The following is a 23,902-nucleotide window of genomic DNA, read 5'->3' on the forward strand; positions in this document are numbered from 1 at the left end:
AAAGCCTTGTGAGTGGATTTGGTAGACAGAAACTAAAAGAAGCCTGTCATTATACATATATCATCATAAATATACAGGGATTAGCATTGAGTTGCTTCTCCAACATACTGAAAATATAGAAATAGCAGTCAAAGAACTACTGATTCTAAACAGTATGTTGGAGAAGCAACTCAATGCTAATCCCTGTATATTTATAATGATAAATGGTTTTACCGATAAAGGTTTTTTCATACTGAACTACTTGGCAAAATTGTTAATTATTAATTCTATTATTAATTGACGATTCCCTGCCCTTATTCTTGTATATATATATATATATGAATATGTGTGTCTGTGTTTGTCCCCCCCACAATCGCCTGACAACCGATGGTGTATCTACGTCCCTGTAACTTAGTGGTTCGGCAAAAAAGACCGATAGAATAAGTACTAGGCTTACAAAAAATAGGTTCTGGGGTCAATTTGCTCTACTGAAGGTGGTGCTCCAGCATGGTCGCAGTCAAATGACTGAAGAATATATATATATATATATATATATATATATATATATATCTAATATATAAATCCTATTCTGTCTGTCTGTTTTTTGTGTGCTTATAACTAGAGTATTGTTCATTTGATCGAGCTGAAATTTTAAACATGGATGCATGAGAGAATGGGACATTCCATAGTCAAAAAAGATTTTCAAAACTGTCAGTTTCAAAGTGAGAATTGCTATTTTTGTAATCTTTTTGTCCTGTTTCTTCTGCCATCCTGTTCATTAACCGACGTTCTAGACAATGACAGATATATGTAAATAAAGCTTGCTATTTGTAAATAGTCTCATTTTGATTTAAATATTAGACCACGAACAACCGTATTCATTTCTACGTTTTCACGTTTGTAAATGGCTAAAAAAATTGATATCACTCAAATTTTAATTAATTGTAATCAACCATGTGCATTCGTGGTCAAATGTGTTCTTACGGTTGTTTTTCATGCAATAAACCAACTGACATGAGAAACTACTAGGAAAAGGTAGTTGCAGCAAAAAAGTGAAAATAAAGCAACTAAATAACTGGTGATTATTCAATTTTCTGAAGATATTCTCAACAAAATTCATTTGAAAGAAAAGACTAATTGATTGCTTATAAAACATGAAAAATTTGGGGGGTTACATCTAAAACCTTGCCTAACGTTTCTCATCCAACTTATAAAAATAAGCGGTATTTGCAAAGAACATGCCTTATGTTATTTTATTGCACATTGTGTTATTTCACCCCTGAGTTTCAACTCTTTTTGTGTCAGTTTTTTTAGAGAAGAGAGACTTTCCTAAGCATTTTGCATCTTTATTGAATAGCAGTTTCTGTTTGCTTGTCCATCGGGTGATTAAAACTGTCATTCATATTTTCATTCGAAACTACTGTTACGTATCACGTTGTTCTTACCACTATGCCAGTGAAAATCGAAATAAAATATGTAAAGCAACAGTCGTCAAATGCAAAAACCAAAGAACTGTTTATTGCTTAAATATCACTTGCAATATTCACTTTGGAGATAAAACAGTGTTCAGTCTGACGTATAGGTGTCAACATGAGGTATGTACTATGGAAGAATACATCGTGCTTATCCTAACGTGAAAGTGTTTGAGTGCAAAAAGTTTAAGGTTGATTATGATGTTCGATTCCACCGGAAGTTGTATATATTGTGGGCTGAACAGCTTACCTTCATTTTCTTGGCCTCTTGACAATTTTGAAAAGGTTCACTGTGTTAAGATTCTCTATCAATCATTTTTCCTTATTTAGAAGAAACAGTCAACAGTTTTAACATCTCAGGAATCTTTAATGCTCTAACCAAAAGTAACAACTCCATACAATCACCAAACATCTCCACAACTTAACACCGTCCGAGTTAACCCTCTTCACCTATACAAACCGTCCAATGGAAGGTGGGGGGGGGGGGTGCCAGCAAGTATATATATATATATATATATATATATATACACACACACACATACAGGGTGGGTGGAAAGTAACTAGGCATTAGAAATTGCTTATAGAATTTTTAGTATCATTGAAGTCATGACGAAAACATTTTCTAAACAAGCAACACTAATGGGGATTTCTTATCTTCTAGTTTCTTATTTTCCAGATGGCCAGTCACTTGACTGTTGAGGAGTGAGCTAAGATAGCAGCATGCTATGAAGTGTGGAATTCCATTGTTTTGGTTCAGAGATGGTGGCGTGCATGGAAAGGTAAGCCTGCAACACTACGTCTGGAGACAACAAAAAGATGTCACGCAAAGCTGATGATCACAGGCTCTGTGAATGATGCAAGAAGTGACTGTCCAACCACATCCCAATCAGTGGAGGACATGCAGGAAATATTTAATTGCAGCCCACAAAAATCAACATATCAAACAGCTTGTGAAAGTGGACTAACAAGACACATAATATGTACAGTGTTGCATAAAGAATTTAATTTTTGTCCATGGAAACCCCATTATGTGCAGGAGCTAAAACCTGAAGACTGTGGCTACAGAAGTCCAGATCTTACTCCATGTGATTTTTACCTGCGGGGTTACATAAAAGCTTAAGTGTACAAGACAAAACCTCACACACTGGAGGACTTGGAGACACGGATTCAGGATGTTCTCAATGATATCCCAGATGATGTCCTTCAGAAGGTTGTTCACTTTATCCCTGGCCATTTGAGGTGCTTACATTGAAATATGAAGATTTACTTTCAGCTTCCCATGTAATAAAGAACATGTATCATTGGTTTCTATAAATTTGTAAAAAAAATATGGATTTTATTACCAATTTTTAATGCCTCCTTACTTTTCATCTATGCTGCATATATATATATAGATATATATATACACACACACTATATATATATATAATGAAACACACACACACACATATAAATATATAAGCTTGAACTCACTTTCTTTGGATGTCCAATCGTCATTAGGAGATTCTTCAGACAGGCGTCTCTTCAGCTCATCCGGTCTGGAAGATCCAGTTCTTGGATTGGCACTGCTCTCTCGACTGTAACAAAAACAATCACACTTTCTAACAAAAGCATAAATTTGGAGTGAGAGGTTAGTTGAGTACACCAGCAGAAAGAGTACAACATGTCCACGTCACACTGCAGTCCTCCAGTATAGTCCATGATATATCATATCTAGACCTCCTACCCCTGGTCCCAGTTCTCCACTGGTAATTTATCAACCCCCGAAAGGATAAAAGGCAAAGTCAAGCCTGGCAGAATTTGAACTCAGAATGTAAAGACAGATTTAAAGTTGCTAAGCATTTTTCCCAGCTTGCTAACAATTCTGCCAGCTCACCAGCTTAATAATAATAATAATAATAATAATAATAATAACAATCCTTTCTACTATAGGCAGAAGACCTGAAATTTTGGAGAAAGGGGCTAGTCGATTAAATCAAGCCCAATGCTCAAGTGGTACTTATTTCATCGACCCCGAGAGGAAGAAAGGCAAAATCGACCTCTGTGGAATTTGAACTCATAATGTAAAGATGGACAAAATGCCTCCAAGTATTTTGCTTGGCATGCTAACGATTCTGCCAGCTTACCATTTTATTACAACAATAATAATAATAAAAAGTTAAGTGATTTTTAAATTCTCAATCGCAGGATAATGCTAATAATATAGCCTGAACAGGATAAACTACCCCTATTTTGCATAAAAAAGTGTAGGTGGTTAGCTGTGGGACTCGAACTCACATCTCTGTGATTACGCGTCACGATGCTCTGACCGATCGAGCTAAACACCCCCACTACAGATTCCTCTGCAAATTTAAGATGTATAGAAATCTTGCTTTATGAGACGCTATCATATGTTAAATTCAAATTACGATAAACGTAAATAAACAAACGAAGTTTGCTTTTAGAAGTGTTATGTTAATTAAACAGTTAATAAACATTTGTTAATTTCTGCACAAAAAAGTAACAAAGGAAAAAATAAAAGTTATTATAACAATTTTAACTGAACATTAATTACACAAACAGTGTTAATGAGTGTTAATTAAATAGCAGCATGGAGTTTGTGATGTTGCTTGGGTTTGTATAGATTTCACACACACACACACACAGTGCAAGTGGTTGAGTCTTCTACAGATTAGTGAACCATTAATGTAACCTTCAGGCAGACTCAACAGAATATCTGTGAGTCAATGCTGAGCTCTTTGACTCAGGTTCAGCTCATGACAAGCTTCTACATAGTTTTGTCCGACTCAAGTTTTGCTCACAAGGCCAATAACACCACCACCATCACCATCACAACAACAATGCAAACATGTTTATAGTCAACGAAACATTATTGAGTGAGAGAGCAGTGCATGCCATTGAAGTGACACTGAGGTACAAATATATGAAGCCCAATAAACCCGTCATAACTACCTGTCTGAAAAGGGTACACCAGGCACATGCATCACAACCATGTGCACGCAACATGGTCATCTCATATCAAGATAACCAGCACATGAACTTGTAGGAGAGGTCCAGTTAGAATTTTCTTCAGGTCGAGTAGCCCATCTCTCTCGAAAGGTCCCTGAATAAGATTTGTATAAGGATGATGAAACACTTTTGTTTCCAGAGATTAATTATTCAAACCCCAAAGAACTCCTCTCAACACATAGCTATGATGCTCCTCCACTGTTCCTGCTTATGATCAGAGATGTACATATTGTCAGCCATCAAGAGACATGCTCAAGTGGTTAAGGTCAAACAACTGACAAGCAAATCTGTGGTATTGAGCAAAATATTTGCTGTAGCCTATTTTTTGTATTAAGAAAAAACATCCACATAACACTTCCAATCAGTTAAGATCAGAAGCCATGAGAGCCAGTGCCTGGTACTACATCAGGGCTATTATTATTATTATTATTATTATTATTATTATTATTATTATTATTATTATCATCCTCTCCTTCAAACACTCATGTTTCGAAATCAACGGAAGTGACCATCTTCATCATTATTATTATATTAACCCTTTAGCATTTAATCTGCTTATATCCGGCCCAAATATTCAATCTGTTTTATGTTCAAACTGGCCAGATCCTGCATCTCACACCCACCCTACAATGTCCTTTTGAAAATATACAATCACATCATTGAAATTTCAAGGCTACAACATGGTAAATGATTAGTTGAAAACAATGCAAATAAACAAACATTACATTTTACACAGTAATGTGAATGCCTAATGAGTTACATATTATTAAAAGAAATTATTATTATTATTAATATCATGTGATTTCCATCTATCACCTGTGTCCAACTGTGTTGTTGCCTTATATGAAAGGGGAAAGGGTGCAGGAGGGGAATATGGGATAGTCGTTTGTGTAGCCAACCATTCTGGTTCTGTGATACCAAATTAATAGAAGTAGTGGGAGGGGAGTGTCTAGGACCATGTAGCAACAATAGCAGCATCAAGAAAGACTGTAGAGATGCCCAAGCCAACAAAGGACTCTAGATTACGGGGACAGAGTATATCTTGCCAACATGTGAAATTTCATCCATACTCAATTACTCTCTAAGCATGGAAATTAACTTTGGGAGATTAACACCGAATTTCTTCAAATTCTCTCCAGTTTTCTTAAAGAGTTAATAACAATTGTTGCTGGGTTTCTATATTCTTTCTCTGACTGCTTTTCTACTCAAGTGCCATACCAACAACCAGTATGTAGCTGCCTGTCCCCATCCCTCTCTCATTACCACCTTTCCTATCACCATCTCACACTGGTTCTTTTTATTTCTCTTCTGTCAACTTCATTACTTTGAATGAATGAAAACAATGTAGACTCTCTAACGTTGGTGAAGACATGACACCCTCTCCTGTGATGGTTGTCAATATCAAACGTATCCAGAGCGTGCATGCATGTCGTTAAGATTTTCACTTTGTAATAATTAGGCTTGGATACAATGTCATCATCATCATCATAGGCGCAGGAGTGGCTGTGTGGTAAGTAGCTTGCTTACCAACCACATGGTTCTGGGTTCAGTCCCACTGCGTGGCACCTTGGGCAAGTATTTTCAACTATAGCCTTGGGCGGACCAAAGCCTTGTGAGTGGATTTGGTAGACGGAGACTAAAAGAAGCCTGTCGTATTTATGTGTGTGTACATGTTTGTCCCCCCAGCATCGCTAGACAACCAATGCTGGTGTGTTTACATCCCCATAACTTAGTTCGGCAAAAAAGACCGATAGAATAAGTACTAGGCTTACAAAGAAAAAGTCCTGGGGGTTGATTTGCTCGCCTAAAGGCGGTGCTCCAGCATGGCCGCAGTCAAATGACTGAAACAAGTAAAAGAGTAAAAGAATTTAACATCCATTTTCCATGTTGGCCTGGGTCAAATGGTTTGACAGAACTGATTAGCCAAGGAGCTGCACTAAATTCCAATCTGATTTGGCATTGTTTCTATGGCTCGCTGGCTTTCCTAAAGCCAACCACCCCAAGACTGTAGTGGGTGCTTTTTACATGCCACCAGCATGGGTGCCAATTATGTGACACCAGCATTGGCTGAACAGGTCTACATGAGCATGGTATATCGCCAAAGGTCTCAGTCACCTGTCACTGCCTCTGTGAGGTCCAAAGCTCAAACAGTGCTTTTTATGTGCCACATACAATTTCATTATATGTTTTTTGATCAGTGTACTTCACTCACTCTGGGGACCTGAAAATGGTCTGAGGGAAAAAATTTTTTTAAATGTTTATAGATGCAAGTGTGGCTGTGCAGTAAGAAGCTTGCTTCCCAAACACATGGTTCTGGGCTCAGTTCCAACCAAAGCCTTGTGAGTGGATTTGGTAGATGGAAACTGAAAGAAGCCCATTGTGTATGTGTGTATGTGTGTGTGTGTATATATATATATATATATATATATATATATATATATATATATATATATCAGTGTATGTATGTCTGTGTGTGTTCCACCACCACTTGACAACCAGTGCTGGTTTGTTTACATCGCTGTAATTTACTGCGTTGGCATAAGAAAGAGACCAATAGAATAAGTACTAGGCTTAAAAGAAAAATGTATTGGGTCGATTCATTCAATTAAAATTTCAAGGCAGTGCCCCAGCATGGCCATATTATAATGACTGAAAAGAGTAAAAGAGATAATATTGGTCTGTGGTGGGGAGGGCAATTAAAGAGACCAGAAACAGAATGAAGTGAACTTGGACTGTCACCGTAATAGTCCTTTTAACATCTACTTTTCCATGCTTGCATGGGTCAGAAGAAACTTGTTGAGGCAGTTTCTTCTTGTCTCTTTCAAAGAAAGGTAACATTTCCCCCAATCCTTCAAATACAAATGACATAGTTTTTATGAAAGGTGACCTTTGTTTACAGCGTGCAATGTCAAAACAAGGAGACACAGGCATGGCTGTGTGGTAAGAAGCTTGCTTCCCAACCACATAGCTCCAGGTTCAGTCCCATTGCATGGCACCTTGGGCAAGAAAACCTTGTAAGTGCATTTGGTAGATGGAAACTGAAAGAAGACTGTCATATATATATGTTTATATATGTATATATCTGTACATGTGTGTTTGTGTCTGTCCCCCACCACTATCGATTGACAACCGATGTTGGTGTCTTTGTGTCCCTATAACTTAGCGGTTCGGCAAAAGAGACCAAATAGAATAAGTACTAAGCTTACAAAGAGTAAGTCTTGGGGTTGATTTCTTCAACTAGAAACCTTTAAGGTGATGCTCCAGTATGGCCACAGTCAAATAAGTGAAACAAGTAAAAGAACATATTCTCACACACAATGGATGAGAGAGAATCCAAGGAAAACGACACAAAAAGCAAAATTGTGGTTTCACTGTAGTTTTTCTAGCGTCTTTTCTATATACACAATGTTATAGTTTCCTTCTACTAAATTTACTCACAACATTCTGGTTAGGGCAAAGATACTTGTCTGAAGTACCACACAGTGCGACTGAGCCCTCAAAACCACCTGGTCATGAAGTGAGCTTCTCAACACAGCCATTCTTGCTTCCTCATGTTTGCAAATACTGACCAAAATATAAAGAAACTAGAGAAATGAACCCTGCGAGGTGGAATGGCTGCTGCAGTGAGTGGCATTGGCCATTGTACATGGCAATGTCACTGTGGGGCATGGCTGAGTGCACCATTTCTTCTGGGGGGTGTGACACATTACCTCTCCCCCACCCCAATCTTCTGCTGCTTAACTCCCCACTTCCCCCCAATTTTTTTCTATTTCTGTTCCTTTATTTCTTTGTATTTAGATGTTATAATTTATAATGTGATCATTTGGTTGAATAAATAAACTTTGGTGCCTGTGCCAGTGACATGTAAAAGACACTCTGTATACCCCATGGAGTGGTTGGCATTAGGAAGAGCATCCAGCTGTAGAAACCAAGCCAAAACAGACTGGCGCCTGGTGCAGCTATCCAGCTTCACCAGTTTCCAGTTAAACCATCTAACCCAAACCAGCCTGGAAAACGGATGTTAGATGATGATGAAGATGACAGTGAAAAATAAGCAATAGCAAAGGAGACACTAATTTTGTTGTCATGATAGTGATTTTCATGAAGTTTCTCAGGGATCCACTACCAATTTTTCCATAATTGTGTCCATTTTTGTTTTGCAATTTGCATTATAATCCAGTCCAGTCGAGGCCAGTGGATTGGCAGAACTATGAGAATGTCCGACTGGATGCCTTTGCAGTATTTGTTCTGGTTCTTTGAGTTCTAGGTTCAAACCCCACCATGACCTACATGGATGGTAGACTTATTCTGGTACCTTGGAAGGCGGGGAGGGTTTCTGCAACAAGTATTCATTCCAGGTCTCCAGTTTGAGGATACCTGTCTTCTCTTCTCCCCTCAGAACCCCTATAAAAGGAGATGGCACTGCCTTCCCCCTGATTAATGTTTTACTATTCAATCTCCCTACAAACAACTAAAGAACCCTAACCCCAACCCTAACAGCTGCATCTTGGACCTTCTTCCATTCATTACTAACTCTTCCGACCCTCTACGGAAAATTTTAAAAAAGTACTGAAACATTAGAACGGAATTGAGCCTGGCTGATGACATGGAACAGGGATAACCGGTGTGTTAGACTTACAAAAATTTGGGAAACACTGGGCAAGATGGAAACTGTGCAGAAGCTTGTTGGGTAGACCCTTGATTTTCTTGGGTGGTATACTTAATCTTTCAGCTGGTTAAATACAGCACCACTACCTAGCTCCTGGGTAACTTTATTGAGAGCTATTCACTGTTATTGTTTAGCCCTTGGTTAACGTTAATGGAATAGACCTGTGACTAAAGTATTTCCAGTCATGGCCATCCAGTCTTTTCCAGTGTACGTATGACTCCATTATCTAATGTATCCTCATTTTAGACAAATGGGTGTGGTTTGAGGGAAATATGAGTTATCTCTTGTAGTCTGAGCAACTAGAGACCTTGCTCATTGGCTTGGCCACTCTGTTGCCCTAAGTTGGTTGAATAAATCCATCACATTGGTCACTCAGTCAGGCCATGAAGTACATAGGGAGTTGGGTCTTGGGTCAAAGTTACTGGGGTGTTAGTTAGTGACAACATGATAGTTGGAATGTCAGTGAATGAGGGTCACTTTAATATCGGTCAGTTAATGGCCACTGTGATCAAGTCAATCTGATTATAGATCAACACCAGCCAAGTAGATGCAGTCATTAATACACACAGATACGTGTGTGTGTGTGTGTGTGTGTGTGTGTGTGTGTGTGTGTCTATATATATATATATATATATATATATATATATATATATATATATATATATATATATATATTTGGGTCTTAATCAAACCCAAGAAGGCTGTATGTGACAATTTTAAAACACTAAAACAATCTAAATATATAAAATTTGGAAGACCAAACACTCAGAATAGGAAATACCATAATGTCAAAAGATCAAAACTGAGAATTTAGAAAAATTTATATTTGTAAATATCTTAAAAGACATTTATATACAAGAAAGTTTATTTTGAGAAACATGTTTTACTTCGTTAAAAAAAAAAAAAAACCTTAGAAGAAAACAAACAATACAAAGGACAATAGTGAAATGTTTGTGTATTTTAAATTCTCTTCTTACTGAATGTTTACCCCTCTTGTTTTACAATAGAAACGAAAACAAATAAGATAGAAGTTTGGAAGATTGAAATTAATATCGTGCTTTTGATTATTTCCCTTGCTTTCACTCTTTCACCATAGTCTCTCAAAAGTATCTGTCACTCACTGACAGGTTTATGGTAGAGCCTGTGGCAGTGGAGACCTCTGGTGGTCTTAGCCCCTGAGCTGCTATCGGGGCAGAGATGGCTGTCCACAAGAGCGAGCCCTGTATGTTAGAATGGCTGTTCCAGCAAATCTCCCTCTTCAACCTACAGGGCAATGCCTTTTCAATTTTGTCTGATGGGACCATGAGATTGTCTAAATCACAGGAAATTGAGAGAATAGAAGAATTTTATTGTTTATTACACAAACAGGTAGGCACAAGTGCGGCTGTGTGGTAAGAAACTTGCTTTCCAACCACATGGTTTCAGGTTCTGTCCCACTGCATAATAACTTGGGCAAATGTCTTCTACTATAGCCTCAGGCCGACCAAAGCTGTATGAGTAGATTTGGTAGACGGAAACTGAAAGAAGCCTGTCATATATATATATGTTTATATATGTATATATTTCTACATGTGTGTGTGTGTATCTGTCACTCAACCATCACTTCACAACTGATGTGTTTACATCCCCGTAACTTAGCAGTTCAGCAAAAGCGACTGATAGAATGAGTACTAAGCTTACAAAGAATAAATCCTGTGATCAATATTTTTATCTATAAAACCCTTTAAGTTGGTGCTCCAGTATGACTGCAGTCAAATGACTGAAGCAAGTAAAAAAATAAAAGAACATTAATAATAATGATTTCAAATTCTGGCACAAGGCCAGCAATTTCAGGGGTGGGGAAAAGTTGATTACATCAATCTCAGTACCCAACTGGTACTAATTGACTCAGATGACAAATGATTTGGCCAGAAGTTTGCCCGATGTGCTGATGATCCTGCCAGCTCATTGCCTTACAAACAATAATAATAATAATAATAATAATAATAATACCACCTACATTCAATGTGTTTATGTTTGAATTGAATGAAATGAGAAAATTTAAGGGATGGAAATATTTGATAAAGGAACTGTTAAAGTTTTTGTTTTTGCCTTCGATCTCATAACCTAGCAACACACTTTTATGTTCTGTTATGTTTCTGTTTCTTCAAGCAAACCTATTATTTTTATTACCAACAGAGATAATTACAAATATAACACATATGAATATGATACACATATAATACAAAACCACATTAAAATACAAATCCAGAACTGAAGAATACACAAAGATCAACATAATTTATCGAAGCAAGGCTCAACTGAATCTATTGAAGCAAGGTTCAACTGAATCTATTGAAGCAAGGCTCAACAGAACCTATCAAAGCAAGGCTCAACAGAGTCTATTGTAGCAAGGCTCAACTGAATCTACTGAAAAAAGGCTCAACAGAACCTACTAAAGCAAGCCAACATACTTGCAGAACCTATTGAAACACGTCAACATGCTTGTAGCATTACTACAGGTGATGGTGAGGCTAAGGACTTAGAACAGCCAAGCACCCTCACAGGCATCACCCAATGCCTTGGTTAGGTGAGACACTAATAATGACAAGAACTTCACAGTTAGCAGCCCAGCCCAACCAAATGTCTCCAACACCACAGGCTAGAATAAATGGTTCACTGATAAGCCTGGTTTCTCTCTTTTAAAATGAAATAAACAATTTTTAGGGTTTTCATCTTTTGGTATTATGGCATTTTACTATTCTGAGTTTTCAATCTTTCAAACAATTAAATATTCTGATTTTGCAGTGTTTTAAAATTCATCTTTCTTTCGTTCAATCTCAGGATTAATAATTCTATTACATACACATATACACACACACATATCACACATGCAGATATGTATCAATGCATATGTATGTATGTTTTGTGGATATCAATTACCTTGCTTCACTAATTTAGACAGAGGAATGTGGATGGTTGAGTGGGGGTCAGTTATCTCGATAGTAGGGGAGAAACGTCTGGAAATAAAGGGGGCAGCACTGAAACAGGAAATAATAAGGAATAATATGTAAAAAAAAAAAGTAAACAAACATAACAATAACAACAACAGTAACAAAAATTATTTCTAATATAAACATATGACAAACAGTTTTAAGATGGACATTGGCCCCATGTCCCTAGTACTTGATTGATACTTTATTCTAAGGCCCCTGAAAGCATTAAAGGCAATCTTGACCTAAGTAGGATTTGAACCCAAGGAGAGGGGAGACAAGAGAGAGAAGGAGGGAAAGAGGTAGGTATAGTGCAACTATGATCTTTATTATTTATTCTAGCTACTTACTGCTACACCATCCTCTTCTGCATCCCTCTGGCTTTCTCAGTTCATAACTCCTCACATTCTCCCTTCAAAGGGAGAATGTGACAAGATGCAAAGGTGGTTTCAGAGGAAATTTCAACCAGATTCACTCATTACTCAAAAATGGACGTAAGTTTGAAGCAGACGAAAATGTTCAGAATGTTCACAAAACATGTTAAGGAAGACTACCGACACTGATGAGTGCCACAAAGCAAGAAAGGGTCTGAGAAATGTCTTGCCAGAGTTCAAGGAAACCTTTGCAAAAAGTGAGTCATGAGATAGGAATTTCAAAATCAAGTGCTCATTGGAAGTGTTGTCATTGGAAAAGATATGTTCCAAGAACAGTTAATATCATCATCATCATTTAACATTCATTGTCCATGCTGGCATGGGTTGGACAGTGTGACTAGAGCTGGGGAGCCACAACAACCTCCAGTCTGATTTGTGATTTGGCATGGCTCCTATGGCTGGATGCCCTTCCTAAAGCCAACCACTTTATAGAGTATGCTGGGTGCTTTTACATGACACCACACTGATGTTTTTATGTGGCACCACAGGGCTGCTTTACACAACCAGAAGGATCGGCCTTAACTACATTCCATGATGATGATCCAGACCAAAGTGGAATTTTGTGAGTGGAATTTGGAAAGATGTGTAGATGTACAATTTGCAACAAGGATTGCTCGGAGTGACGAACAATAGTAGCAATATGGGGAGGAAGGACATGCGATGTAATGGCATGTCACTACATCCACCATTTGTTGGTGATTCCCTATTCCTCCTGGTGGATGACACCTTTGCATCACTTGAGCAATGATCCATGGCTCTGTTTGGGTAGTCATTGCTGGTGAGGGTTTTACGAGGTCCGAGTGCAAATCCTACCTCAACCTCTTTCAGTTTCCTCTTACGACATGCAGAGGAAATGTCAGGCGTATTCTTTGGCATGCAGGTCTCCATACAGCATGAGTGATAAGGCTATGTTTAAATTAAATGGCTCAATTAATTGCCACAACTGCATCTACAGTAGATCTGAGAGAATCTGTAAATTATAAAGGAACATCATTGGACATGAAAAAAATCCTTCACTGTTTCTGAAGAAAATATACTTATAACCTTCATTAAATAGTAACTTTAAATATACCTTCTTCTACCCCTCACAAAGACCCTGATAAAGAGGATCAACAGTCTCAACAACAGAGCCCCGAGAACCATCAAGAACATTAGATGGTACTATTATGTTTCCACAAAGAAAAGCATGCTCACATGCATCAGACCTCAATTTCCCACCTCACAGCAACCCATCACGTGCTGGTACAGGCATATTCTGTCTGCTGCTAGATCATCCTACCAGGGGGTTTATTCTTATTCGACATTACAGTATGGCATGGCTTATCACAAGAAAGATTAGTAGGACCAATCTTTTATGACAGTACTGTGACTGGTTCCATTTACTTGAACTTGCTGCAACAATCTGTTTTACCAAGCTTTTAAGAAGACCTGGAAGATATGGAGTTTTATTTTCAGTAAGATGAGGTACCTCTATCATCATCATCATCATCATCATCATCGTTTAACGTCCACTTTCCATGCTAGCATGGGTTGGACGATTTGACTGAGGACTGGTGAAACCGGATGGCAACACCAGGCTCCAGTCTAATTTGGCAGAGTTTCTACAGCTGGATGCCCTTCCTAACGCCAACCACTCAGAGAGTGTAGTATATATCACTACTATAATAATGTTAGGGACTATCTTGATGAGTGGATTTGATGAAGAGGTTCAGTAGAATACCCTGGGTCAACTGGACTTCACACCACTAGACTTTCTTTAATGGGGATCTATAGACATTGATGAACTAAGGGCAGCGACCGAATAAGGATGCACACAAATACCAAACAAAATGTTTATTGATGTTTGTGATTTCATTGTTTCACATTATTGGTAGTGTCTGCACCACAATGGTAGCCAGTTTGAAAATAAACATTCATACAAATATATAATTTTGTCTGTAGAGTGTATTAAATTCTGAAAACGATATGTATTTTGATAAACAAAAACATTATAATTTTTTAATGTGTGTACACACTTCCCCTGTATATATTCAAGAGTGGATTTATTACAGGTACCAGAAAGTGTACCAAAACAGCTGTCTGTATCTCTAAATGCTGCATTAAATGTTATTAGGCCATCCTCTATACGCTTGTTTGCTTCATGCTCTTGCTTGATGGGGTTGGGGCCATCCCAGGTTAGTGGTCCCAGAGATATCATCATGCATAGAGCTAACCATATCCACCAGTGCTCTCCATCATTGGCAGTCCCATGCCAGCCTCTCTGCATACTCCAAGGTGACGTTGAGCCGCTGAAGATCTTCCCCAATCACATCCAGTCAGGATGATCTAATGAGAGATAGACGACATGTCCACACCAGCGCATGCAACAGAAAGCTATGAAGTGGGAGGCTGATGCATGCATGCATACAGTTCTTTGCTTGAAACATGATGATACCATCTGATGTTCTTGATGGTCCCCAGGGCTCTGCTATCAAAGCCATTGATCCTCTTTGCCAGAGTTTTTGAGAGGAATAGAAGGTATATTTAAAGTTACTGTTACACTGTTTAATAAACGTTATAAATATATTTCCTTTAGAAACAGTGAAGGACTTTTTTTTTTCCAAGTTTAGAGATAACGGCTTTACTTATTTTAGTAGGAATAGATTAAAAGAGTTTGGTTAATGTTATCATTAATAATGAATCACATGGTTCAGTGGTTAGAGAGTTGGGCTCAAAATCATGAGGTAGTGAGTTCGATTCCTGGACCAGGATGTGTATTGTGTTCTTGGTGCAATCCCATGGTCATTCATGACAAAAGGGGTCCTACTTTAGAGTGGAAGAAATTTAAACACATTAAGGTTAGCCCTACAGGTGGTAATTAAATGCCTTTATTTGAAGAAATATATCTGTCTTCATGTGAATTTAGTTTTCTTAGTGATTTACACCAAATGAAAACAATAGGTTTAGTCAAACAACTTGGTGGTTGCCACAGATATATTGATGATATTTTTATTTCCTTCAGGTAGATGGTCCTGTTTGATCTGAAGGCAGAAACTCCATAAGATGTATCTGGTATACACTATGGACACATAAGCGGTGCAGCAATTTCAGGGGAAGGTTAACAGGAAAAATAGTTTTTGTGTGTGAAAGATGCACAGGCATAATTAACACTAGAATTGTACAGAAAATGGATTCCATCACATGCCGAGGAGAAAACTAGAAGTAGTCGATGGCTTCCGTTACCTAAGTGATCAAGTCAGTAGCGGGGGTGGATGCTCCGAGAGCATAGATGCTAGAATAAGAATAGGCTGGGCAAAGTTCAAAGAGCTCCTACCCCTGCTGGTAACAAAGGGTCTCTCTCAGAGTGAAAGGCAGACTATGATGCCTGTGTAGGCTTGTAAGAAATGAAGCTTGCATGCTTTGCCGGATGTGTAATGTTAGCGTGCATGCACAGCAGTGTGTAAATATTCTGAGAGAAAAGTTATGTGACACTGGCATTGGCCATGATTATGATTTCACTTGGCTTGATGGGTCTTCTAAGCACAGCATATCTCCAAAGGTCTTGGTCACTTGTCATCGCCTCCATGAGGTCCAACATTCAAAGATCATGCTTCAACACCTCATCCCATGTCATCTTGGGTGAACCTTTTTTTCACAGGTTTCCTCCACCTTTAGAATGCAGTACATCTTCACACAGCTGTCCTTGTCCACATGACCCATACTAGCACAGACATCTCTCTTTGACGCTACAACTTTTCTCTTTGACGCTACAACTTAAAAATGAAACTGTTGTATTTTTGGAAAGAATTAAAAGATTAATCAAAGATATGAAGAAAGAAGTTCATATTAAGTGCACTGGTATGGCCATGCGATGCAGATGGATGAGGACAGTTGTATAGAGAAGTGCCATTTGTTAAAAGTGGAAGGAACCTGTGGAAGATGAAGACCTAGAAAGGCATAGGACAAAGTGGTGAAAACTGATCACAAGGTGTTAAGCTTCTTGGTGGAGATGGTGGGGAACTGAGATGAATGGCAATATGCTGTGCTTGAAAAGATCTGTCCATCTCAACTTCATTAAGGTTCTGTCAAGCCTCCCCCAACAACTCATCTTCTAACACACACTCTTCCATCAATCCTATTTCTTTCCCCTCTGCTGAACTGATATCCTCTGTGTTCAACTTATTCCCTATCTCTACTCATCTCTCACACTATGTTCACTCAGCAGATTTCTCTACAAATCCACCTTTTCTGCTCCTCTATTCACCTTGTACCTGTACCTCACATCTCTTTCTTGGCAGGCAAGCCATGTCTACACCTCATCACCAAGACACCTACTCCATGTCTGCACCTATATATCATTATTATCATTACCATAATTTAATGTCTATTTCCCATGCTTGCATAGGTTGGATGGTTTAACAGGATCCAGCAAGCCACAGAGCTGCATCAACTTCCAGTGTCAGCTTTGGCTTGGTTTATATTGGCTGGATACCCTTCCTAATGCCAACCATTTACATTGTGCACTGGGTGCTTTACTTGTGCAACTAGCTGCAAAGTAACATGAAAGACAGAAGAGGAACAGCAAAAAAAAAAGAAAAACAAGAAAGCTATTACTACTGGGTGGGGTGGAATGAGGGTATTATGAACCCTTGGAACATTGGGCCTCATGGAGGCAATGATAAGTGACCGAGACCTTTGGCAATATGCCATACTTGAGAAAACCCATCAAGCCAAATGAAATTGTAGTTATGACTGATGCCAGTGTCACATAACTGGCACATAAAAAGCATCCATTACACTCTTGGAGTGGTTGGTGTCAGGAAGAGCATCCAGCTGTAGAAACCCTGCCAAATCAAACTAGAACTTGGTTCAGCTTGCCAGCCCTGGTCAAACCGTCCAACCCATGCCAGCATGGAAAGGGGACATGAAATGATGGTGATGATGGTGGGGGGCTTTATGCCAGATATTAAAGTCTGATAGAAGGAGAAGCACAGGTGTGTTGTTACTGCCACCACATATCATAAAGGGATGAGAGCAGTTAGGAAGGAGATAAAGACAGGAGTGATGGAGTGCCGGGTCAAACACTTCAGGTGCAAGAAAGTGAGTGTATCAAATTCACTCACAAGGCATTGGTCAGCTCCAGGCCACAGAAGAAATCACTTGCTGAAAGTGTAACGCATAGGGAATGAACCTGAATCCTCATGATTAAGAAGTGAACTTTTTAACCACATGGTTATTTATACATATAAAAAAAAATTATGGAACACAACAAATCACATGATTGCCAACATGGACACAGTCCAATAACAGACACAAAACAGGTGCAAAGGCAAAATTCCATTCCGTGTGAATCTAGTTTAAACCAGTGTTAACTTACTCAACGTTGAGTGTCTTGAATTTTTTGGTGAAATTGTTGCCACCGTTTGTTTCATCATCAAGGATGATGGGACGCTTTTTGCGAGGTTGCGGCTCAGAGAGGGCGATCTTCTTGCGCTTCGATTCTTTGTATGAGATCACGCGGTAGGTTTCAGCCTGGGTGAGTGTCTTCAAGACTGTTGTGAATAAAATAACAATAATAATAATAATAATAATAATAATAATAATAATCCTTTCTACTATAGGCACAAGGCCTGAAATTTGAAAGAAGGGGATAATTGATTACATCATCCCCAGTACTTAACTGGTACTTAGCTTATTGACCCCAAAACGATGAGAGGCAAAGTCAACCCTGGTGGCATTTGAACTCAGAACAAGAAGACAGGCAAAATGCTGCAAAGCATTTCGCCTGGTGTGCTTAATGATTCTGCCAGTTCACCACATTGATAATAATAATCCTTTCTGCTAAAGGTACAAAGGCCTGAAATTTGTGAGGAGGGAACTAGTCGATAACATTGACCTCAGTACTCAATTGGCACTTAATTTATTGACCCCAAAAGAGTAAAAGCAAAGTCAGGCCTGGCAGAATTTGAACTCAGAATGTAAAGCTAGACGTAATGCTGCCGAGCATTTTACCGTGCATGCTACCAGCTATGCCATCTCACCACCTTTATAATATCAATAATAATAACAATCTTTTCTATCCAGGCAAAAGGCCTGAAATTTTAGAGGGTGAATCACATCAAGCCTGGTGTTTAATTCATACTTAATTTATTGAATCTGAAAGGATGAAAGACAAAGTTGATCTCAGTGGAATTTGAACTCAGAATGTGAAACCAAAAGAAATAGCACAAAGCATTTTTTGGCTGACATTCTAATGATTTAGCCAGCTCACTGCCTTCTTAATAAAAGTAATAATAACTATTCCTTGATGCAGTACCAGGCAGTAGCTTTCATGGCTTCTGATCTTCACTGACTGGAAGTGTCATCATGTACATTGTTTTCTCTTGGTATAAAAGATGGGTTTTACAGCAAATATTCTGCTCAATACCACAGATTTGCTTGTCAGTTGTTTGACCTTAACCAGCTGAGCATGTCCCCTGGTGGCTGACAATATACTTAGCAGTTCAGCAAAAGTGACTGATAGGATAAGTACCAGGCTTAAAAAAATAAACCCTGGGGTCAATTTGTTTGACAAAAACCCTTCAAGGCAGTGCTCCAGCATGGCTGCAGTCAGGTGACTGAAACAAGTAAAAGAATAAATTCACAACAGACTGCACTTCCCTCTTTGAACCCATTTTCAAGTGGAACGAGAAAATGTCGATGTTAAAAATCAGTGAAGACTTACCCATTCCTGCATTGTCTTTGTTGTGGAGGGCAACGTAGGCTGACGTGTCATTGATCCAGGATAATTGCACATTACCTGCCATGGAAAAAAAAAGAAATGAAATGGTTACACAACATCTCTCTAGTAACCACAGTTATACTGTTCCTGGAAGTGCAGTTGAAGTTGGTAAAAGGGAATCAACGGAATAAATGTAAATCGTAATATAAAAGCATTGTAATTTTCCAATTTCACAATTACTAATTTCACTGTTTTCTGCATTGAAAATAATGAAAAGGATTCTATGAAGGAGGGACTAGTGGAAGAAATTCTGTTTCTAAGAACAAGATGTTAGCAAATATCATATTTTCATTTAACCCCTATTCTATTTTCTTTCCTTTTTCACTGCTTTTGCAGATTCCCATGACTCTCTGTCACCATCCTATTCCATTATTATGGATTTGAAGTGGGAGCTTGAGTGAAATTTTCATTAACTGATTACACAACCATGGATGCCATCCCAATGGACACCACCATTATCAATGCATTGCAGTTACTCTCTTGATAGAGCTTGGTGATCCTGACCATCGATCTTCTAGGATTCCTCTGCTTAGCATCAATGTAAGAAGCACTCTCGACTCAGTTGAGCTCTTCCCCTGTCCCTTCACAATCTGCTATGCTGCTTTTGCAGATTCCCATGGCTGTCACCATCCAATTCCATTATTATGAATTTGATTTAGGAACTGGAGTCATAATGAATCTATCGTTAGCTGATTACACAACCATGGACACTGCTCCTATAGATGTGTTGGTGATCCTGACTGTGTTCAAACCATTATCATCACCACCCAGCAATTATGGGAGAATTATACTGACCCCACTGCTCCAATGGTACTTATTCTATCTACCCTGAAAAGATGAAAGGCAAAATCAACCTCGATGACATTTCAACTCAGAATGTAAAGATGGACAAATTGCCACTAAGCATTTTGTCCAGCATGCTAACGATTCTGCCAGCTTACCACCTGAAGGTCTTGAAATATTAATGGGTTAATGCGTTTAGGAATACTAAGGTCCAGAAATAAACATAAAAGATTAATTAGTAAATATGAAAAACCATTAATGAAAATAATCAAACTTGAATATAGTCGTGTCTTTAATATTAACATGATCATAAGCAAACTGTTCCTTATTTAAACAAATATATCTATGTATCTAAGTGTGTGTGTAGAGAGAGAGAGAGAGAGAGAGAGAGAGAGAGAGAGAGAGAGAGAAGAGAGAGAGAGAAAGAGAGAGAGAGAGAGAGATGTTAATAACTCACCAAAAGGCATAAAAAGCTGGTAGAGATCTGCTGCTTTCCATTCTTTAGGGAAGGTCACATGAAAGATATGGTCTCTGGTGGGTTGTACTGTAGTGAAATAGACACGTATGAATGCATGTAAAGGGCCATGGTTATATATGTAATGTATAAATGCAGACACACAGACACACACACTTATGAAGGTGGAGGCATGGTTGTGGAGTTAAGATGGTTACTTTGGAACAATATAGTTTAAGATTTGCAATTTGTCAATTGGTGTCTTCCACTAAAGCTGTGGATTGATTAATGCCTTGTGAGTGAATTAGTAGGCAGAAACTGTAAGAAGCCCATCACACACACATATAAAACCATCATCATGTAACATCCATTCTCCATGCTGGCATGGGTTGGACGGTTTGACCAAAGTTGGTAAGGCTAAGGGCCACACCAAGCTCCTTTGTCTGTTCAGCATGGTTTCTACAGCTGGATACACTTCCTAATGTCAACCTGTCCACAGAGTGTATGGGGTGCTTTTAACATGACACCAGCACCATTATCAATTCTGCTGTGGAAGACAGGTCTTCTTGAGTACAGCAATGTGCCAGATGTCTCAGTTCTTAGTCATCTCCTTCATAAGGCTCAGAGATGGGCCTTCAATACTTCATCCCATATCTTCCACAAGTTTCATCCACTTTAAATGATCAACACTTCTGCTGTAAGCAAATGTCTACGTCCATATGCATTCCGTAAGCAACTGTCTACATTCATACAAAATATATACCATAAACAGAGTTGTATAACATAGAGGACAACTGGAAGTTCTTATGGGACAACCTATTGAAGGTTATTGCAGACCAAATTTGAGGCTGAGGAAAAGTTTCAGCCAAATCAAGGTGATGGAACAGTGAAATCAACAGAGTCATATATATATATATATATATATATATATATATATATATATATATATATATACAAGTGCAGGTGTAGCTGTGTGGTAAGAAGCTTGCTTACCAACCACATGGTTCCGGGTTCAGTCCCACTGTGTAGTACTTAGGCAAGAGTCTTCTGCTATAGCCTCAGGCTGACCAAAGCTTTGTGAGTGGATTTGGTAGATGGAAACTGAAAGATGTACATATGTTTGTGTGTGTGTGTATATATATATATATATATATATATATATATATATATATATATGCGTGTGTGTCTTTGTGTGCGTATTTGTCTCACATCACTGCTTGACAACTGGTGTTAGTATGTTTATGTCCCCATAACTTTGCGGTTCAGCAAAAGGGAAGACAGAATAAGTGCCAGGATTAAAAAACTAAGTACTGGAGTTGATGATTCATTTGACTAAACTTCTTTGTGGCGGTGCCCTAGCATGGCCCCTGTCAAATGATTGAAACAGATAAACAATAAACAAATATATCTGACAGCCTTCCACACAATTTCTGTCTTTTAAAATTCTCTCACAAGGTAAGAGATTCATGTATAAGGAAAATGTAGGAGAGGACTAAGAAATGCATGGGCAGAAATAGTGAAGGCTGATCTTAGGATGTTAAACCTGACAAAGGTGAGAAAGGCATGCGATAAGTAGGAGGGATCTACGTTGGAAAGGAATCATGATGATATATAAATGGAGAAAAATGACCCATAGAAGCTAAATGTCACAAAGATGTTAAGAGTAAGCAACAAATGAGAGCAAGACACAGAGCTGGAGAAGGTCACCAGTCAAACTGCTACAAGTATGGAACCTCAGATATATGAAAGGTGAAATGTGGTGACAAAAAACAAAAAAACAAAATGGTCACTCACTGTCATTTCCTGTAACGTTGACGTATGGAATGTCTTGTACACGACTCATGAACAACCTAGAAAAGTAGAGAAAAAGGTGTTGGTGTGTTAGTGGTGGTAGCAGTGGCATTTGTAGTACTAGGCTTAGAAAGAACAAATCCTGGAGTCAATTTCTTCAACTAAAAACCTTTTAACCCTTTCATTACTGTATTTATTTTGAGATGTTCTCTGTGTTTCTTTCAATTAGTTTTAAATATAACAAAGAATTTAGTAAACTAACTGAGCTATCATTAAGCTAGTGTCAGGAACATAAATTGTGACTAAGGTTTGGTGGAAGATTTTAATTCAAAACTTATGAAAACAAGACATTTGTACTCAGATCCAAAGCTGGTTTCAGCCAGATTAGTAACGAAGGGGTTAAGGCAGTGCCCTAGCATAGCCGCAGTCAAATGACTGAAACAAGTAAAAGAATAGTAATGAAAGGGTTAAATCTACTGCCATATTTGACAGGTACTTTATTTCATCAGCCCCAGAAAGATGGAAGGCAAAGCTGGTCTTATATTCACATCTGGGGGGGGGGGGGGGGGGTTTATAGGCTTAACTTAATCTCAGTATTTGACTGACAGTTACGGGGTCCAGTAGTGAGATGTCAAACCTTAATAACTCCATCAGAATTTGAGGGCCCACAGAAGAGGAAAAGGGTTATAATTTGGAGATTTGGCTGCTTATTTAGCAGGCCAAACAACTGTGTAGAAATCCCCTTATTTTGTTAGTGTTGTCTAGTGATGGCGATAGTTGTATACTATTGTTAAAAGAAAACAAAAACTGAATATTTTGGAGAGAGAGAGATGGAGAGAGAGAAAAGATGGTGACAATGGTTAAGACAGGAAGAGCTAAGACAGACAGACAGAGAATGGATAAACACGGTACTTACTTGTTTTTGAATGGCTCCAACAAAGGTGACAGTGGTGAGAAGAGGGGGTATTTTGTACTGCTGAGTTTATCTGGTGAAAAGAGGACACAGACAGTTGAGATTACATACTTTTATCCTCAATTCTTAATTGGAAGGTAGGTGTAGGGAATTCTCCTTGCACCACCTCAAGGAAATTTCAGAATTCTATGGAAGCAATTTTGGAGAATCCAGTGGTGAGAAATCAGATTTAGATTGAGAAGTGTCGATCACTTAAAGTGGATGGAACTTGTGGAAGAAGGAGACCCAGGTAGACACGGGATGAAGTATTGAAGGCCCATCTCAAGACACTGACCTTATGAAGGAGATGACTAAGAACAGAGATGTCTGGCACATTGTTGTATTCAAGAGAACCTGTCTACCACAGCAGAATTGATAATGGTGCTGGTGCCACATAGAAAGCACTGGTGCCGGTGCCACATAGAAAGCACCTAATACACTCTGTGGAGTAGTTGGCATTAGGAAGGGCATCCAGCTGTAGAAACCATGCCAGAACAGACAATAGAGCTTGAAGCAGCCCCTGGTCTTACCAGCTCTGGTTGAAACGTCCAACCCATGACAGTATGGAAAACAGACATATGATGATGATGATAATTTCAATGGTCTTCCTGCATTTTCTTTTTTCAC

The 23,902-nt window shown here is 38.6% G+C and overlaps 1 protein-coding gene across 2 annotated transcripts in view; it reads right to left on the reverse strand.

Annotated features, from left to right (window-relative positions):
• Window positions 1-23,902, reverse strand: part of LOC106868305 (poly(A)-specific ribonuclease PARN) — a 72,433-nt gene that overhangs the window by 1,200 nt on the left and 47,331 nt on the right. Inside the window, exons 15-21 of one of the 2 annotated variants that reach the window (XR_016239103.1) lie at window positions 23,240-23,309; window positions 22,327-22,382; window positions 20,536-20,622; window positions 19,239-19,313; window positions 17,892-18,066; window positions 12,052-12,149; window positions 2,925-3,028 (exon numbers count right to left, since the gene is read on the reverse strand). Coding sequence is in view for 1 of the 2 variants with exons in the window: in XM_089345743.1 (XP_089201869.1) it covers window positions 2,925-3,028; window positions 17,892-18,066; window positions 19,239-19,313; window positions 20,536-20,622; window positions 22,327-22,382; window positions 23,240-23,309 (567 nt within the window). In the remaining variant the exon portion in view is untranslated. The remainder of the gene's footprint in view (window positions 1-2,924; window positions 3,029-12,051; window positions 12,150-17,891; window positions 18,067-19,238; window positions 19,314-20,535; window positions 20,623-22,326; window positions 22,383-23,239; window positions 23,310-23,902) is intronic. The other variant, XM_089345743.1, reaches the window with a different exon arrangement.

Source organism: Octopus bimaculoides, chromosome 29, assembly GCF_046866305.1.
Source record: "Octopus bimaculoides isolate indiv1 chromosome 29, ASM4686630v1, whole genome shotgun sequence".
Classification (NCBI taxonomy): Eukaryota; Metazoa; Mollusca; class Cephalopoda; order Octopoda; family Octopodidae; genus Octopus; species Octopus bimaculoides.